This window comes from Podarcis cretensis, assembly GCF_951804945.1.
Source record: "Podarcis cretensis genome assembly, chromosome: 3".
In the NCBI taxonomy this organism is placed as follows: Eukaryota; Metazoa; Chordata; class Lepidosauria; order Squamata; family Lacertidae; genus Podarcis; species Podarcis cretensis.
In genome coordinates this window covers 27,789,753-27,804,304 of record NC_137172.1, presented here as the reverse complement: position 1 = coordinate 27,804,304, position 14,552 = coordinate 27,789,753, and the positions used below count along the sequence as shown (strand labels likewise).

The window sequence follows — 14,552 nt, the reverse complement described above, 5'->3', positions numbered from 1 at the left end:
CTTGCTCCCAGATTCTTGTTTTCTTCCTTGCCTAAACCACGTTGAACAGTCTTGTGTTCCCAATCCTCATTTCTCAAATTGCTTTAGTTCTTTCCCTTTCACTCCTCCCCTCCTTGCATTTTCAGGATAATTTTTTTTACACGTCCTAAGCTTACCCCACTGGCTTACCCAAAGGCCTCTCATTTAAGCCTTTCCCATAGCTGGTATTTTGCCGATATCATTTATCCAGAGTTCCTGTCACAGGACATATTTCTGGGGTCCCGCCTTCCAGATTCTCCCGATACCTCGCATAGAAAACACTGGAAGTTAACAGTATGATGTGTACATTCTTATTCAAAATGACATTTATTTAAAAAATAGCCCTTCATTTTTTTTCCTCCCACAGACAATCAAATTCCCCTCCTCCTATTAGGCGGCGGCCCACCTGGAGTCGATCATCCTTGGTAAATATCTTGGGATAAGTGACAAGCTAAACAACAAGCACCAAGGAAGTGGGGGAAGAAATCTAGCACTCTTTTTATAACTACAGAAATCTATAGCAGGCATAGGCAAACTCGGCCCTCCAGATGTTTTCGGACTACAACTCCCATCATCCCTAGCTAACAGGACCAATGGTCAGGGAAGATGGGAGTTGTAGTCCCAAAACATCTGGGGGGGCGAGTTTGCCTGCGCCTGATCTGTAGTATAGTTATAGCATAGCAGTGTTTTGTGGAAAGATTACTTGAAAAGTCAGTACAAGACTCCTGTCATTAAATGTTTTCTCGGGGGGGGGGTGAATATTTGGGGAAGGGCCATAGCTCAGTGGTTGAGCTATGTCCCAGGTACAAACACTGGCAGCTCCAGGTATGGCTTGGAGAATTTCCCTGCCTGAAACCTGGGAAGCCGCTGCCAGTCAGTGTAGACAATATTGACCTAGCTGGACCAAGGCTTCTGAATCATGAGGAGACTGTTTCCTATAACTCTGTGTCAAATTGCATTTTTTTTTCCTTTTTGTATTTTAGCCAAGGCAACACCCATTTATTATGCCACCTATGCACCTCCAGTGTGGTGAGCACTACACGGAAACTCACAATTCACAAGGTATTTATCACAAATATTATGACTAAAAACAACAACCGCAATAGTAAATAATACATTGATAGGGCTATTAAGTCGTCAAGCGCTGGTCATGCTGACAGGCTGCTGCTGGGAGTAGAGAGAAGAAGGAACGGAACGTGGAAGGGAGAGGGGAAAGAGTGTCTGGAACCTTAAACAGAAGCATTCCATGCTGCAACATTTTGTTACAGATCCCACTTGTTCACGTATAGCCTGCCTAGATTTTTCAAAGCACTTCAGAAACTTGATATCACTTACCTGTGTAATAAAACTGTAGGGCAGGACAATATGGTTACACATCCGCAAGAAATAGATGAGGACTAGAGACTGTGCCTTGCCATAAGGCTGGTGTGGAGAACCCTTGGCTCTCCGAATATTGCTCTGAACTACACCCCCTGTCATCCCTGGCCATCAGCCATTCTCCCAGGGGCTGATGGGAGTTGTAGTTCAGCAACATCTGGAGGGCCAAAAGTTCCCCATGTCTGCATTAAGTCCAACAACTTGGCTTGTGGCAGGTGTGAGATTGAAACCAGAGACCTCCTGGTTAGTAGTTGAATCTCTTGGTTACTGTGCTGTTTAAGCGGTATGTGCTGTCCCACCAAGCATTGGCTTAATGGTCAGGGGGGAAAATACCACACCTTTCAAACAGGAGTGTATTTCTTCCCCCGCCCGGTTGCACTTCTCTCATTGTGTCCAAATCCAAAGCTGCACAGAGAGAGAGAGAGAGAGAGAGAGAGAGAGAGAGAGAGAAGGAAGAATATTTTTAAATGGTAGGGGTCTGGCGGGAGAGGGTTGATTAGGGGAGAGACCATCCCTGATCATTACTATTTCTGCACTGTCATTTCTGCCTGCTCTAGAGGCTGAGAGCTTCTAATTCTACCCCACTGTTTTGCTGATTTTGGAAAAGCGTGTTTGTTCTGTTTTGCATCCTCTCCCCACCAACAAATTTCACTACACTCATGTGCGTTAAGATGAGCAAGCAGGCTTCCTCTTTACATGAACAAGGTGGTGGTGGAGGTGAGACAGTTTGCTTCACACATCTGGGGAGATGTGCCTATAGAAAGTCTTCTGCGTTGGGGGAGACTTTTGCAGGGATGGGCAATTCGTGTGCACATTAGGGAGTCATTTCCTGCAAGGGTGTGCTGGCTTGTGACAACATTGGCATTTTCTTAATGGAAGAGGAAGTGATTCGTAGCTCTGTCCCTGCTGGACACATTCTTCTTCCTGACTATGGCCAGTTCCACGAGTGCATTGGGCTCCTTTCCCCTTCCATAGCTAGCAGTGGGGAGACCCTGCTTGTGCAGGCATGACGGCAATGTCGTCAACAGAGTTTTGGAAGGCCCTCTCTCCTACTTAAGGGACGCGGGTGGCGCTGTGGGTTAAACCACAGAGCCTAGGACTTGCCGATCAGAAGGTTGGCGGTTTGAATCCCCGCGACGGGGTGAGCTCCTGTTGCTCGGTCCCTGCTCCTGCCAACCTAGCAGTTCGAAAGCACAAATTGCAAGTAGATAAATAGGTACCGATCCAGCGGGAAGGTAAACGGCGTTTCCGTGTGCTGCTCTGGTTCGCCAGAAGTAGCTTCGCCATGCTGGCCACATGACCCGGAAGCTGTATGCCAGCTCCCTCGGCCAGTAAAGTGAGATGAGCGCCGCAACCCCAGAGTCGGTCACAACTGGACCTAATGGTCAGGGATCCCTTTACCTTTACCTCTCCTACTTGCCATGATGGCAATGTTCTGCCTCCACTGTCGGACCCAATATGCCTCTGAATACCACTTGCTGGGAATTGCATTCCTGTTTGCAGGCTCCCCACAGGCATCTGGTTGGCCACTGTCAGAACAGGTTGCTAGTCCAAAAAACCCGCCTTGCATTCTCATCTCTTACTCCACTGTCTTTAGCCTGTTTGCTCATGATGTTTCTTGTTCGTTTCTCGCTTTCTCCTGCCCACAGACAGCATTTTTCACGGAAACGAAGATATGTTTTACTGTAGATCTCAGAGCAGCTTGGACAGGTGCGCGATGGACTTCAGCTACTTGAACGGCAACGTTCCCAACGGCAGCGTGTGCAGCGCCCAGAGCATGAACTCTCTCAACCACTCGCAGAACTTCATCCAGGCTTCTCCGGTGTCCTCCAACCTCAGCATCCCCGGGAGCGACATAATGAGAGCGGACTACATCCCGAGCCATAGGCACAGCGCGATCATCGTGCCTTCCTATAGGCCGACGCCAGACTATGAGACGGTCATGAGGCAGATGAAGAGGGGGGTTGTCCACCCAGACAGCCAGAGCCAGTCCTTGAGGAACCTCAACATTGGGAACACACATGCGTACAACCAACCCAAAGACCTTGTGTACAGTCAACCGGAGATCCGGGAGAGGCCTCCTTACGCCATTACGTACGGGCCTCAGGGCACTTACAAAAAACACGCCGCGCCATCTGAGCAAGTGAACCCCATCAACGCTGCGCAGACGAAAGCAGCGGCCAGTTCCATTTCCCACACCGTTAGCACCCCGGAACTGGCCAACATGCAAGTCCCCAACAACCAGAGGTGTGGCACGGCGCACATATTAAAAAACTACCTTTTCAGGCCCCCACCGCCATATCCGCGCCCCCGTCCTGCCACCAGCACACCCGACCTCGCAAGTCACCGCCACAAGTATGTCAGCGGCAGCAGCCCCGATCTGGTCACTCGCAAGGTTCAGCTCCTGGTAAAGACTTTCCAAGAGGACAGCTCCCCGGTGGTTCATCAATCTCTTCAGGAAGTTAGTGAGCCTCTTATGGCGGTCAAGCACCACGCGGCCGTCAACAAGCGCCACAGCTTGGAAGTGATTAGCAACATGGTGCGCGGCATAGAGGCAATGGCTTTGAAGAGCCTCAATGCCCCCCTGCCGCGCAGGAACACATTGCGCGAGCAGGTGCAGCAGGAGGAAGTGGTGCCCAGGGCTCACGAGGTCCAGCAGCTCCCTCACTACCACCACAAGAAGACCTTCTCGGACGCCACAATGCTGATACACAGCAGCGAAAGCGAAGAGGACGAAGAAGCTTCGGAATCGGTGCCTTCCATGGCGGCGCTCCATGAAAACGTGGAGTACAGCGCTCAGCTGCAGGCCGCCTTGGCTAGGATACCAAACAAACCTCCTCCTGAGTATCCAGGCCCCAGGAAAAGCGTCAGCAACGGAGCCCTGAGGAATGAGCAGGCGAACGTTTTGCTGGCTGCCTCTCGAGCCAGGGCTGTCAGGCCGGGTCCTGCAAAAGCCATCAGCATATCTCGGACTGATCAGGCGTCAGTCAATGGGTCCTCGCTCGGCCCATCCATCTCCGAACCGGACCTCACAAGTGTAAAGGAAAGAGTCAAGAAAGAGCCAGTGAAGGAGAGGCCCGTGTCGGAAATGTTTTCGATTGAAGACAGTATCATAGAAAGAGAGATGAGGGTAAGTATATTTTCAATTAGCACATAGGTGGGGTGGAGTGGAATCTCTGAATCAAACTGCTACAATAGATTAAAAAAAAAAAAAGTTTTGCAGAGCCATTGAAAGACTAGACCAGTGTTTCCCAAACTTGGGTCTCCAGCTGTTTTTGGACTACAACTCCCATCATCCCTAGCTAGCAGGACCAGTGGTCAGGGACGATGGGAATTGTAGTCCAAAAAGAGCTGGGGACCCAAGTTTGGGAAACACTGAGCTAGACAGTCTTAAAAGGAGAGGTAAAGTCAACGCCATTCTTTAATCGTGTTGGCTGTCAAGAGGTCAGATCAAGAATGTAGCTTTAGTAAAAGTTGAGATTGTAATCATACTGGCTAGAAACTTAATTTAAAGAATGATGCTGAGATTCTCGAGGTGCTGTTCACAGCACTTGACTCTGTTGCATACCTTCTTCTTGTTGTTCTGCCATGCTGGGTTCAGAGCTCCTAATCATGCCTCTAAGGTATAAGAGCTTCACATGTAATGACTCAGATTCAGGCACTGTGCCAGCGTGCCAGCCATAATTAAGCCCCACCATAGTTTGAGGAAGTATACAATAGGCAGCCATGGTTTGGAGCTGCTTGCCTGATTTTCATTTCCCACCCACTCAGAACTCAGTTTCATCAGTTAACTCCTAGCTCCATGGTGCAGAAACCTCTTGAGGTCCTAGCTGTGGTTTGTCAGTTGTCTGTGAATTCAACAACAAACCAGAATTAGCACAAATTATTTGTGTGCAAATCAGCTTCAAACTGCGGTTCTTGATCCTGGTTTGTCGGCTCCAAGCAAACCATTGTTTGTGAGCATACTTGGGTACAGCCACTGGTCCTGTTTCTGGAGTGATGCTAAACCATAGTTCAGTATTATGTGAATGAGCAGACGTGGACCTTGGGCTTGCATGTTCCTCCTTTCCTCTCTTCTCTATACACAACTGCAATGAGGAAATAGCAGCACCTTTACAGTTTTTCACTGACCAGAACTTACTGTTGTATCCAAAAAGGACAAACTATAGTTAGTTTAAATGATGGTTCGTTGAAAGAAGAATAAAACTAGCTATTAAAACAAACCATGGGCTCAGTTTACAGCTGAACTCAGCCTCTGTCAAATACAGTTAAAGGCTGAACAAGTAATTTTGTAAGGAGGCTTTGCAAACAAAGATTCAACCACCCTGAAGAACCTTTTAACTCCTATTTATTTCAACTTAACACACTCCATTGTCCTGAATGAAAGGCTGGAGCAGAAGGAGGCCTTGACTCTTTCATCAAGTACAGACAAAAATACAAAATAGCTGAAGTCATTATCTCACTTCCAATCTCTCTCTCTTCCCCCCTCACCATCAAAAGCTACCCACACTGAAGAATATTAATTCATTTTAGGGCAAGGTTTTCTTCCACAGCCACTCCCAAGAGCATAATTCCTTAGTTTATGCAGTTTCCAGGTCAGCCAGAAGCAACTAGACAGAAATGCATTGCCTCTTACAGATCTGGAAACACCCAAGTTATATGCTCCTGCCAACTACAGAGGATGATGAGGCGATAAGGCTTGGGGAGTGCCGTAAGAGCAGCTTTCCTGGAAACACCTGGATTTGGCTTGCAGCTATTCCTTAGCCCCACTGAGCGATTGCAGAGCCGAGAAGAGCGCCTTCCCCCAATATCAACCATCTAAGGGGCTGTGATTGGCAGAGGACACACTATGGGTGGAGCCACCACTGGGTGCTCCCCAATTGGTAGTGACCCTTGTCATTCAAAAGGTCACAGAAGAGTCCATTCAGAAGGAAGGCAGTGAAAATTAACAATTTGTTATTTTTCTTAAGAATAATAAATTAATAAGCTGCTAAATGCTGAAACCAGCTTCTAAGTGGTTTACAAGTACAAAAACCAATTGCACAAGCGTGTTGGTTTTTTTTATTATAAAAAAACCATAATTAAAATATGGAGTAAAACAGTCCTGTTTAAAACACAGCAATTAAAACGTAGGTCGAGAAAGTGCTTTGTTCGCCCTTAGTTTTAGGAGAATTGATGGTGCTTCTGAATGTTGAACCCACATTTGGAAGTAAATTTAGAGGCAGGGGAAAACGCACAAACAAAAGAATAATTTAACTCATTTTAGAGCTTTGAAACGTTCTCGTTTTACATGTCACAATTTTGCTCCCTTCCACAACACCTCTACCTGGTGGCAACGGAGCATTTCCAATTGGCCTTTTCTTGAATTGGAGGTGGGGTGGGCGTTGGATCCGTATTTATTCACTTTACGCTCAACAGAGCCCATTGTACTAATTTCAATGTAACAATGCTGTTTAAAAATCCGCCACCAGCCTGGGCTTATGTATCATCTTTGTGGTTTGTTTGGCTTGCTTGATGCGGCTCACTCTGTGCCTAACATTTACACACACACACACAAACACACACAAACACAAACACAGCACGCAAGGGGGGTGGGAGGGAGAGAGAGAGAGAGAGACGCCTGTTTTTGATAGCCGGTCCCCTGTATCGTGGGACTGTTCCTTTGAAATTAAAGCTCTGCACTCATGTAGGAACAGGCCCCCCGGGGAAATAATAGGAAGTTTAGGAGACGCATTTGGATTTGCTCTGCTAATGGCCGTCATCTGCACTCCTCGGCCGGAGTTGTAGATTTTGTGGGAGATTAAAAAGGCATTCCAACATTCTGCTGGCATTATTTCTAATCACCCCGAGATGAAAGCATGCCTTTTCTTGCCAAAAGTATCTAGAGAAACAGAAGATGGCAGGCCTGGAGGCCCAGAAGAGGCCCTTGATGTTGGCAGCGCTCAACGGTCTCTCAGTCGCTCGAGTTCCAGTGCCTGAGGACAGCCAGGATGAAGCAGTCAAGGTGCCAATGGATGAGCGGGTAAGAATAGGACTAGCAAAACAAAGGGCCGCCATTTTGGTTTCTGTCGGCAACGGCTTCTGAAGTATTAAAAACCAGGTGATGTATTGCAATGCCCCGGTTAGCACACGGCTGCAGAGATCACGACTGTGCATAAGACTGCTGGTGTAACATGAGGATGCATGTAACTGGGGACAGAGCTGGCTCATGCAAATCTTACCTCAGCCATGAGCCCTTGTGCAAAACCTCTGCCTCACAACAGAAGAGTATTTTGCCCACAGAAGTCTCCATAAGCACCGAAGGGTATTGGAATAAATGAAATGTACACACCTGTAGACATTTGTTGTTCCATAAGCATGTTTTTGTAGGATAAAAGTAAAATAAATGGAGACTGACTTAGGCAGCTGTTATCAGCACACCCACAGTACTTGTTAGTGGGTTAATGGTTTTGTTTTCTCACTTACACAATATGGACGCACCCACGTGTGCAAATGTGCACCAGGGTTTCACAGACTTTCACTCAGTGCTGTCATTTCCCTTGAAATTTAGACACTACTGTAGGAACAATGTTGCCCCAATGTCCAGTTCCCTTGGTTCCTGTGTTCGCAACCATTTGGCTGTCACTGTTACAGCTTCAATGCCCTTAAGTCTTTCACGAAGTGTTTGCACAATCAAGCACAACCATCATTATTTAGCTGTGGTCATAACTATGAGTACAGGCAACTCCCAATTTATGCAGGGGTTACGTTCCAAGGCACTTCGTGTTCAAGTGAAATTGCGTATATTTGAAACACAATTGAAAAAGCCTGAAAACACCCTGTTCCCCTCTTTTCTGTGACATTTTTAGTCACTTCCGGGTGTGGCACATGTATGTGTGATTACGCTAATATCGGATGTGCTTGAAATGTATAGTGTTCATCGAGGATGTTCCCATGACCAAAGGTCCTTACATTGTAAGACTGAGACTCTGGCCTTTTCAGACTATTTCCATCTAAAGATCAACACAGCCAATTCGGCCCTGCTGGTCTTCCTAAACTTCTCACCAGATTTTGATCTGGTGGACCATGCAATTTTTTTTCATCCCCTGGGAAATGAAAGGGTTTTTAAAATGGCTCCACTCTCCCCCCGCCCCGCCCCCCCATGTTACAGTCAGAGAAAGTAATTGGGGATGTGGTGATTATTGATTTCACCTCTTCGTTCTTTGAATGGTCCTTTGGCCTCAAGTGTCTACTTCTTCCCAACTGTCTTCTATGTGAAACAGGTGGGATAGATCAGGAGTTTTGGATTATGGCGTCATCTGTAAAATACCTCCCTACCCCACCCTATAGAGAACGTAACTCTGGTAGAGAGTTTAATGCAGGCAAGATGGAAGAAATAGACAACCCTTAGCATTCTTGGGGGGGGGGGCCCTCCTCTGATTATTTATCTCATCATTGAAAGACAAGCAACTGTAGTACAGTGGACGCTCGGGTTGCAAATGTGATCTGTGTGGGAGGCATGTTCGCAACCCGCAGCGTTCGCAATCCGCAGCACCACGTCTGCGCACGTGCAGATCGCAATTCAGTGCTTCTGCGCATGCGCAAAGTACGATTTAGCACTTTTGCGCATGCGCAAGCGCCAAAACCCGGAAGTAACCCGTTCTGGTATTTCCGTGTTTGGCACAGTGCTTGCTCAACCCGAAAACGCAGAACCTGAAGCGTCTGTAACCCGAGGTTTGACTGTATTTTATATGAGGAATCACTTTTGAATAGAATGCCCTCTTTTGTGTTTTTGTTTTGTTTTGTTTTATATTTAAAATAGTGCAAAATCCTGAGGAGGAAACTAGAAGAGGGGATGGTGTTCACTGAATATGAGCAGATTCCAAAGAGGAAGGCAGACGGGGTTTTTACCACAGCGACGCTTCCGGAGAACTCCGAGCGCAACCGTGTCCGAGAAGTTATTCCGTATGAGGAGAACCGCGTGGAGCTCGTCCCAACCAAAGAAAACAACACGGGCTACATCAACGCCTCACACATAAAGGTAAAGACTGGGGGAAGGAAAGAAACTGCCTTTGTGGGTAGGAAGGCTGGGCTTGAACTTGGGAGGCCAACTCACCGGGCTGGCCAGTCCCCAGACGCTCTTCTCAGCCTCCATTAACCTATATACAAACCATGCCTGTCGTCACAGGATTGTAATCATTATAATTTGTTAAACATTTTTTAAACATGAATAGTGCCTCTCCCGCCTTAACCTTTCTTCGTCCTCACAATAACCTTATTCCGTGACTCAACTTGGGCTGACACAAGGCTTTCCTTCTTTTTTTCTTTTCACCCTGCTCTTCAGCCACACAAAGCAGCTGAAAGCAATCATTAATAAGACGGTCCCTTCCCTCAGGCTTACAATGTAGAGGCAACAGCACAAAGGGAAAAGGGACTTGGGAGGGAGGAGGAAAAAAGCAAACTCGGAGCCCCAGTTCACCAGTGTTATTTCTGGCAGGGAAGGTAGGGGGAAGCAAGCTCTGTTCTTTGGCTGATGAATGCGGCCACGTTAGTCTCCCTTTGCCATACTGTTCTTCCTGGGTCCAGGTTCCTTCAGTCCCGCGGCCAAAGCCAGGGGCGAGGGTGTGCTGCCCTTCAGCTGTGCAGTCCTGGGGCAGCTGTCAGCTGAAGCCAAGTGCAGCTTCTCCCTCCGTGACCAGGGAATAGGGCCAGGTTGATCTCCTGTTTGCCATGATGTTCTTCTGAGTGGCAACCTCCCAGTGGCCCTGAGCAAACATGAGTAGGATCACATTGTTATGTTCCTCTTTTGTAAGCGAAGACAGCAGGCTTCCTTGAGGACACTTTGTGAGTCTGGTGGGGGGGAAAAACCTGTGGTTTTCATAATTCACTCAGAGCATGCACAAAGATTCCTGGTACAAGTAGATTTGGCTGGGGAAGCCCAGCCAGGTGGGCGGGGTATAAATAAATTATTATTATTATTATTATTATTATTATTATTATTATTATTATTATTATTATTATTATTATCATTATCATTATTTGCATGTTGCCCAGATTCCACCAGTGCAGGTATTATCAGTTATTCATTCCTGTTACTCTGAGTGTCTTGGAACAAAAGTTAAAAACAGGCTGGAAAGCTGTGCGAGTGCTGCAGGTTCTGTAAAGTCTTTTGCCTTGAGCCCAATAAGGCACCCTGGGTTCTAGCCTAGGTGCTGTCTGCAAAGGAAAATCTGTGCCATCCTCAGTCCATGGCTGAACCTTGCTTTGAACTCTGCTCAGACCCTGGCCCTATGCCGTCCCTACGTTTTGTACCGTGAATTTGGAAAAGCTGAACAATCTGTGAAAGGAAGGTAGATTTGGGTGGCATTCGTGACCCTTCTCCCTTCTGTTTTATCCTAATTACCTTGCAAGGTAGGTTAAGTAGAGAGGGAATGACTGGCCCAGGGTTATACAGTAAGCTTGATGGCTGAGTTGGGGAATTGCATCTGGGTCTCTCCTGTCCCTCCACATCCAGGACTCTTAACCACTATAGCTGTGTACACACCATCTACTTGCACTGGTATGCTTTTGAACTGCTAGGTTGGCAGAAGCTGTTACAGAGCAATGGGAGCCCACCCCATTACGAGGATTCGAACCGCCAACCTTCTGATCGGCAAGCCCAAGAGACTCAGTGGTTTAGACCACAGTGCCACCCACTTCCTTTACTTTTACCGTACACACCGTACATTTAAGGCACATTTAACCCCTATCAAAGAAACCTGAGAACTACAATTGGTTAATTTGCTGTGAGTTGTAGCTCTGTGAGGATTAAACTCCACTTCCTAGAATTCTTAGGGGAGACGGAAATGTGCTTTAAATACGCTTTAATTGTACGGCCTATAGGAGAGTGGCTCTGGAAGCAAACCTCTTTGTGTCAGGAGTGAGGAATCTGTGGCCCTGAAGATGCTGTTGGGACTTTTAAGTCTCACCAGCCTTGGCCAGCAGGCTGAAATGTCAAGGGTGATTTGACAAAACTTGAACGGATCTGCTTTTATGAACATTTTCTGCATTGGTCAAAACAGTATTAAATTATGAGCATATCTTGGCTGCAAGACATCCGTACCAAGTTCCAAGCTTGGTTTGGTCATAAATTTACAACGCTAAGCCCTTGTTGAGTCAAAACACCTCTCTAAAACCAGAACCCTGTCAAATTACTGCCAAAAGATCTGGTGGGTAGCAGATACTGTGTGTTTTTGGCACAACCTACCTCAGCTTGGATGACTGATTACGGAATCTGAATTCCCCGCCCCCCCATCCATGGGGGGGGGGAGGACAAATTATTTCTGAGAGCATAATTTTGCTCCATCAGGTGGCAGGGGCCCAGAAAGAATTCTCCCCAGCCAGCTTTAAGAGTTCATATTTCATCTTGTGTGTCAGCCTCGGACGTACCCACATTGTTCTGTAGCGCATGTAGCGACATGTGCTGATGCTTAGTAGTATACAACCCTGTGTGCTGCCAGCACTTCCCCCCTCCCCCTCTTCCAAGGGGCTGTTGCAGAAGCCAAGCAGATGTTCTTTTGCTCAGAAGGTGAAATTGCATCTGCAGATTTTTACCTCTGCCACGCAGCGAGTGTTTTTCACCCAGTTATCAATTTTTAATATCCTGCAGTCGGGGCTGCAGTGTGCTGCCGCGTTCCAGGCTGTGCACTCCCTCTGGACTATTTATGGGTTTTTTGTCCATGCCTTGTGCCAGCAGGCTGGGCGGTTGGACCACGGCGAGGCAGGCAGAGCAAAACTCCCGTAAAATTACGATAAGATCTTGCCCCAGACTCCTACGCTGCTAGACCCAAGCTTGCAATCTTCAGTAGGGTTGTCTGCCTTTCCCTTTTTTGCTTTGATCCTGGCTGTCAAGATTAACATGCCTTCAGTCTGTGTATGCTAAAAAAAGAAGAAATCTGTTTTCAGTGGGTGCGCTCATATCTCCACATCAGCAAACAACTTTCTCTTTACTTTTGAGCTGTTGGAGTATAGACACGCTATGCTTTTGGATACCAGTTGCTGGAAATTGCAAGTGGAGAAAGTATCATTGAACTCAATTCCTGCATGTAGGCTTCCCATAGGTATCTGGTTGTCCACAATGAGAACCGGATGTTAGACTAGACGGGCCTTTGGCCTGTTCAAGGAGGGCTCTACTTGCGTTCCTATGTCCAGATTCTGAATCTCACTGAAATTGTTGGGATCATTCTTAACTAGTTTTTCAACAGCCTTTGGTGTTTCTCACCTCAGATGAAATAAACATGTCTATCTCGCTCACACACAAACACCATATAATGATGTGCTCACCACAGGAGCATGTTTATATAGGCCTTGAATCTTGGGATGGTGCTAAATGGCTTTGGCCCTGTATACCTGAAGGAGCATCTCTATCCCCATCATTCATCCCAGACACTGAGGTCCAGTTCCTGTGTCCTTCTGGTGGCTCCCCCATTGCCCACCCTGTGGAACTCCCTCCCATCAGATATGAAGGAAATAAACAACTATCTGACTTTTAGAAGACAGCCCCGTATAGGGAAGTTGTTAATGTGTGGTGTTTTACTGTGTTTAATGTTTCAATTTGTTGGTAGCCCTCCAGAGTGCCCTGGAGTGTCTGGGGCAACTCAGTTGGGTGAGCGGCATATAAATTGTTGTTGTTGTTATCATCATCGTAATCATAATCATGTGCCAGAGGCAGACCTGCTTCTTCTGATTCAGGTTTCTCCCCTCTACCCTGCAAATTTATAGAATGGGTATTTTCTGGGTATTTCATCTGAAAAAAAGGAGGGATGGAAAGGGGTTCTGAATGCTGCATTGACTGTTATTTTTCCTCCACAGCCCTGGCCATTTTCTGTTGCTTCCTTGTTTCCAACATTGCCCTCTGAAGCTAAGCCAACCATGTCCTAATGCTAAAATATAAATAGAAGGTCGTGTTTTGTGCATGTAAGAAAATTGCATGTTGCTGTAACAGCAGCAAAGATGGGTGAGTGGGTTAAGCTGACTGATAAGCACGAACCTTTATGAGCTCATGACGAAGAGCATAGGAAGGTGTCTGGTACTGAGTCAAACCATTGGTTCATTGGTATAGTTTCCCAGTGTCCTGGCAGCTATTTTCCAGGATCTTGAACCAGCTTGACCTGAGGATTTCAGGGATTCAAGAATTGAAACTTGGACTTCATGCGTGCAAAGTAGAAGCTCTACCAGTGAGCTAAGGCCCTTCCCTAACTATGCATAGTTGCTATGGCAGAAAGAGAGAGGTGAAGATGCTCAATTGTGGCATGAATTTTATAGTAATCTATTGTTCTCTCTTTCTCTCTCTCTACCCCAGGTTACAGTGGGTGGAGAAGAATGGCACTACATAGCCACACAAGGACCTTTGCCACAAACATGTCATGATTTCTGGCAAATGGTGTGGGAAGAAGGGGTGAATGTGATAGCCATGGTGACAGCAGAGGAGGTATGTAATATGTGGTTGCATGCTAACAAATCTCCAGAGTCCTCTTCACGGGGAACTCTGGAAATTGTACCTCTGTAAGGTGTATAAAGATAAAGATAAAAGGACCCCTACCATTAGGTCCAGTCTTGACTGACTCTGGGGTTGCGGCACTCATCTTGCTTTATTGGCCGAGGGAGCTGGCGTACAGCTTTTGGGTCATGTGGCCAGCATGACTAAGCTGCTTCTGGCGAACCAGAGCAACGCACAGAAATGCCGTTTACTTTCCTGCTGGAGTGGTACCTATTTATCTACTTGCACTTTGACGTGCTTTCAAACTGCTAGGTTGGCAGGAGCAGGGACCGAGCAACGGGAGCTCACCCCGTTGCAGGGATTCAAGGGGAGCATGACTGGTTTGGTGGCACTGGGAGTGAAGCCTTGGGGTGCTGCAGGGGCACCACAACTGTGGTGTAGAATGGAAGGCGGGGGGGGGGGGATTTGACGTTATACAGGGCGCCACTGAAATTTGAGGCCCCAAAGTCCACCACTGGGGGGGGCGGGAGTTGCTCACTGCACCATCACGACCACAAAAGTCCTGGTGGTAATGAGCTGTCCCCTCAGAGCACCTCTTGAAATGGCATTCATCCAAGTGGGCCTGCCACCGACCTCAGGTCGACCCTCACTGCAGATATAGGCAGTACATTCAGAGATGTTTTGTTTGCTTGCATTTTCT

General features: G+C 47.2%; 1 protein-coding gene across 2 annotated transcripts in view; it reads left to right on the top strand.

The window, feature by feature from the left end:
• PTPN14 (protein tyrosine phosphatase non-receptor type 14) overlaps positions 1 to 14,552 on the top strand; it is a 115,729-nt gene that overhangs the window by 87,133 nt on the left and 14,044 nt on the right. For both annotated transcript variants that reach the window (XM_079968490.1, XM_079968489.1), the window contains exons 11-16: positions 386 to 443; positions 1,002 to 1,080; positions 3,045 to 4,525; positions 7,274 to 7,417; positions 9,197 to 9,415; positions 13,715 to 13,843. In XM_079968490.1, coding sequence (XP_079824616.1) covers positions 386 to 443; positions 1,002 to 1,080; positions 3,045 to 4,525; positions 7,274 to 7,417; positions 9,197 to 9,415; positions 13,715 to 13,843 — 2,110 coding nt within the window. The remainder of the gene's footprint in view (positions 1 to 385; positions 444 to 1,001; positions 1,081 to 3,044; positions 4,526 to 7,273; positions 7,418 to 9,196; positions 9,416 to 13,714; positions 13,844 to 14,552) is intronic.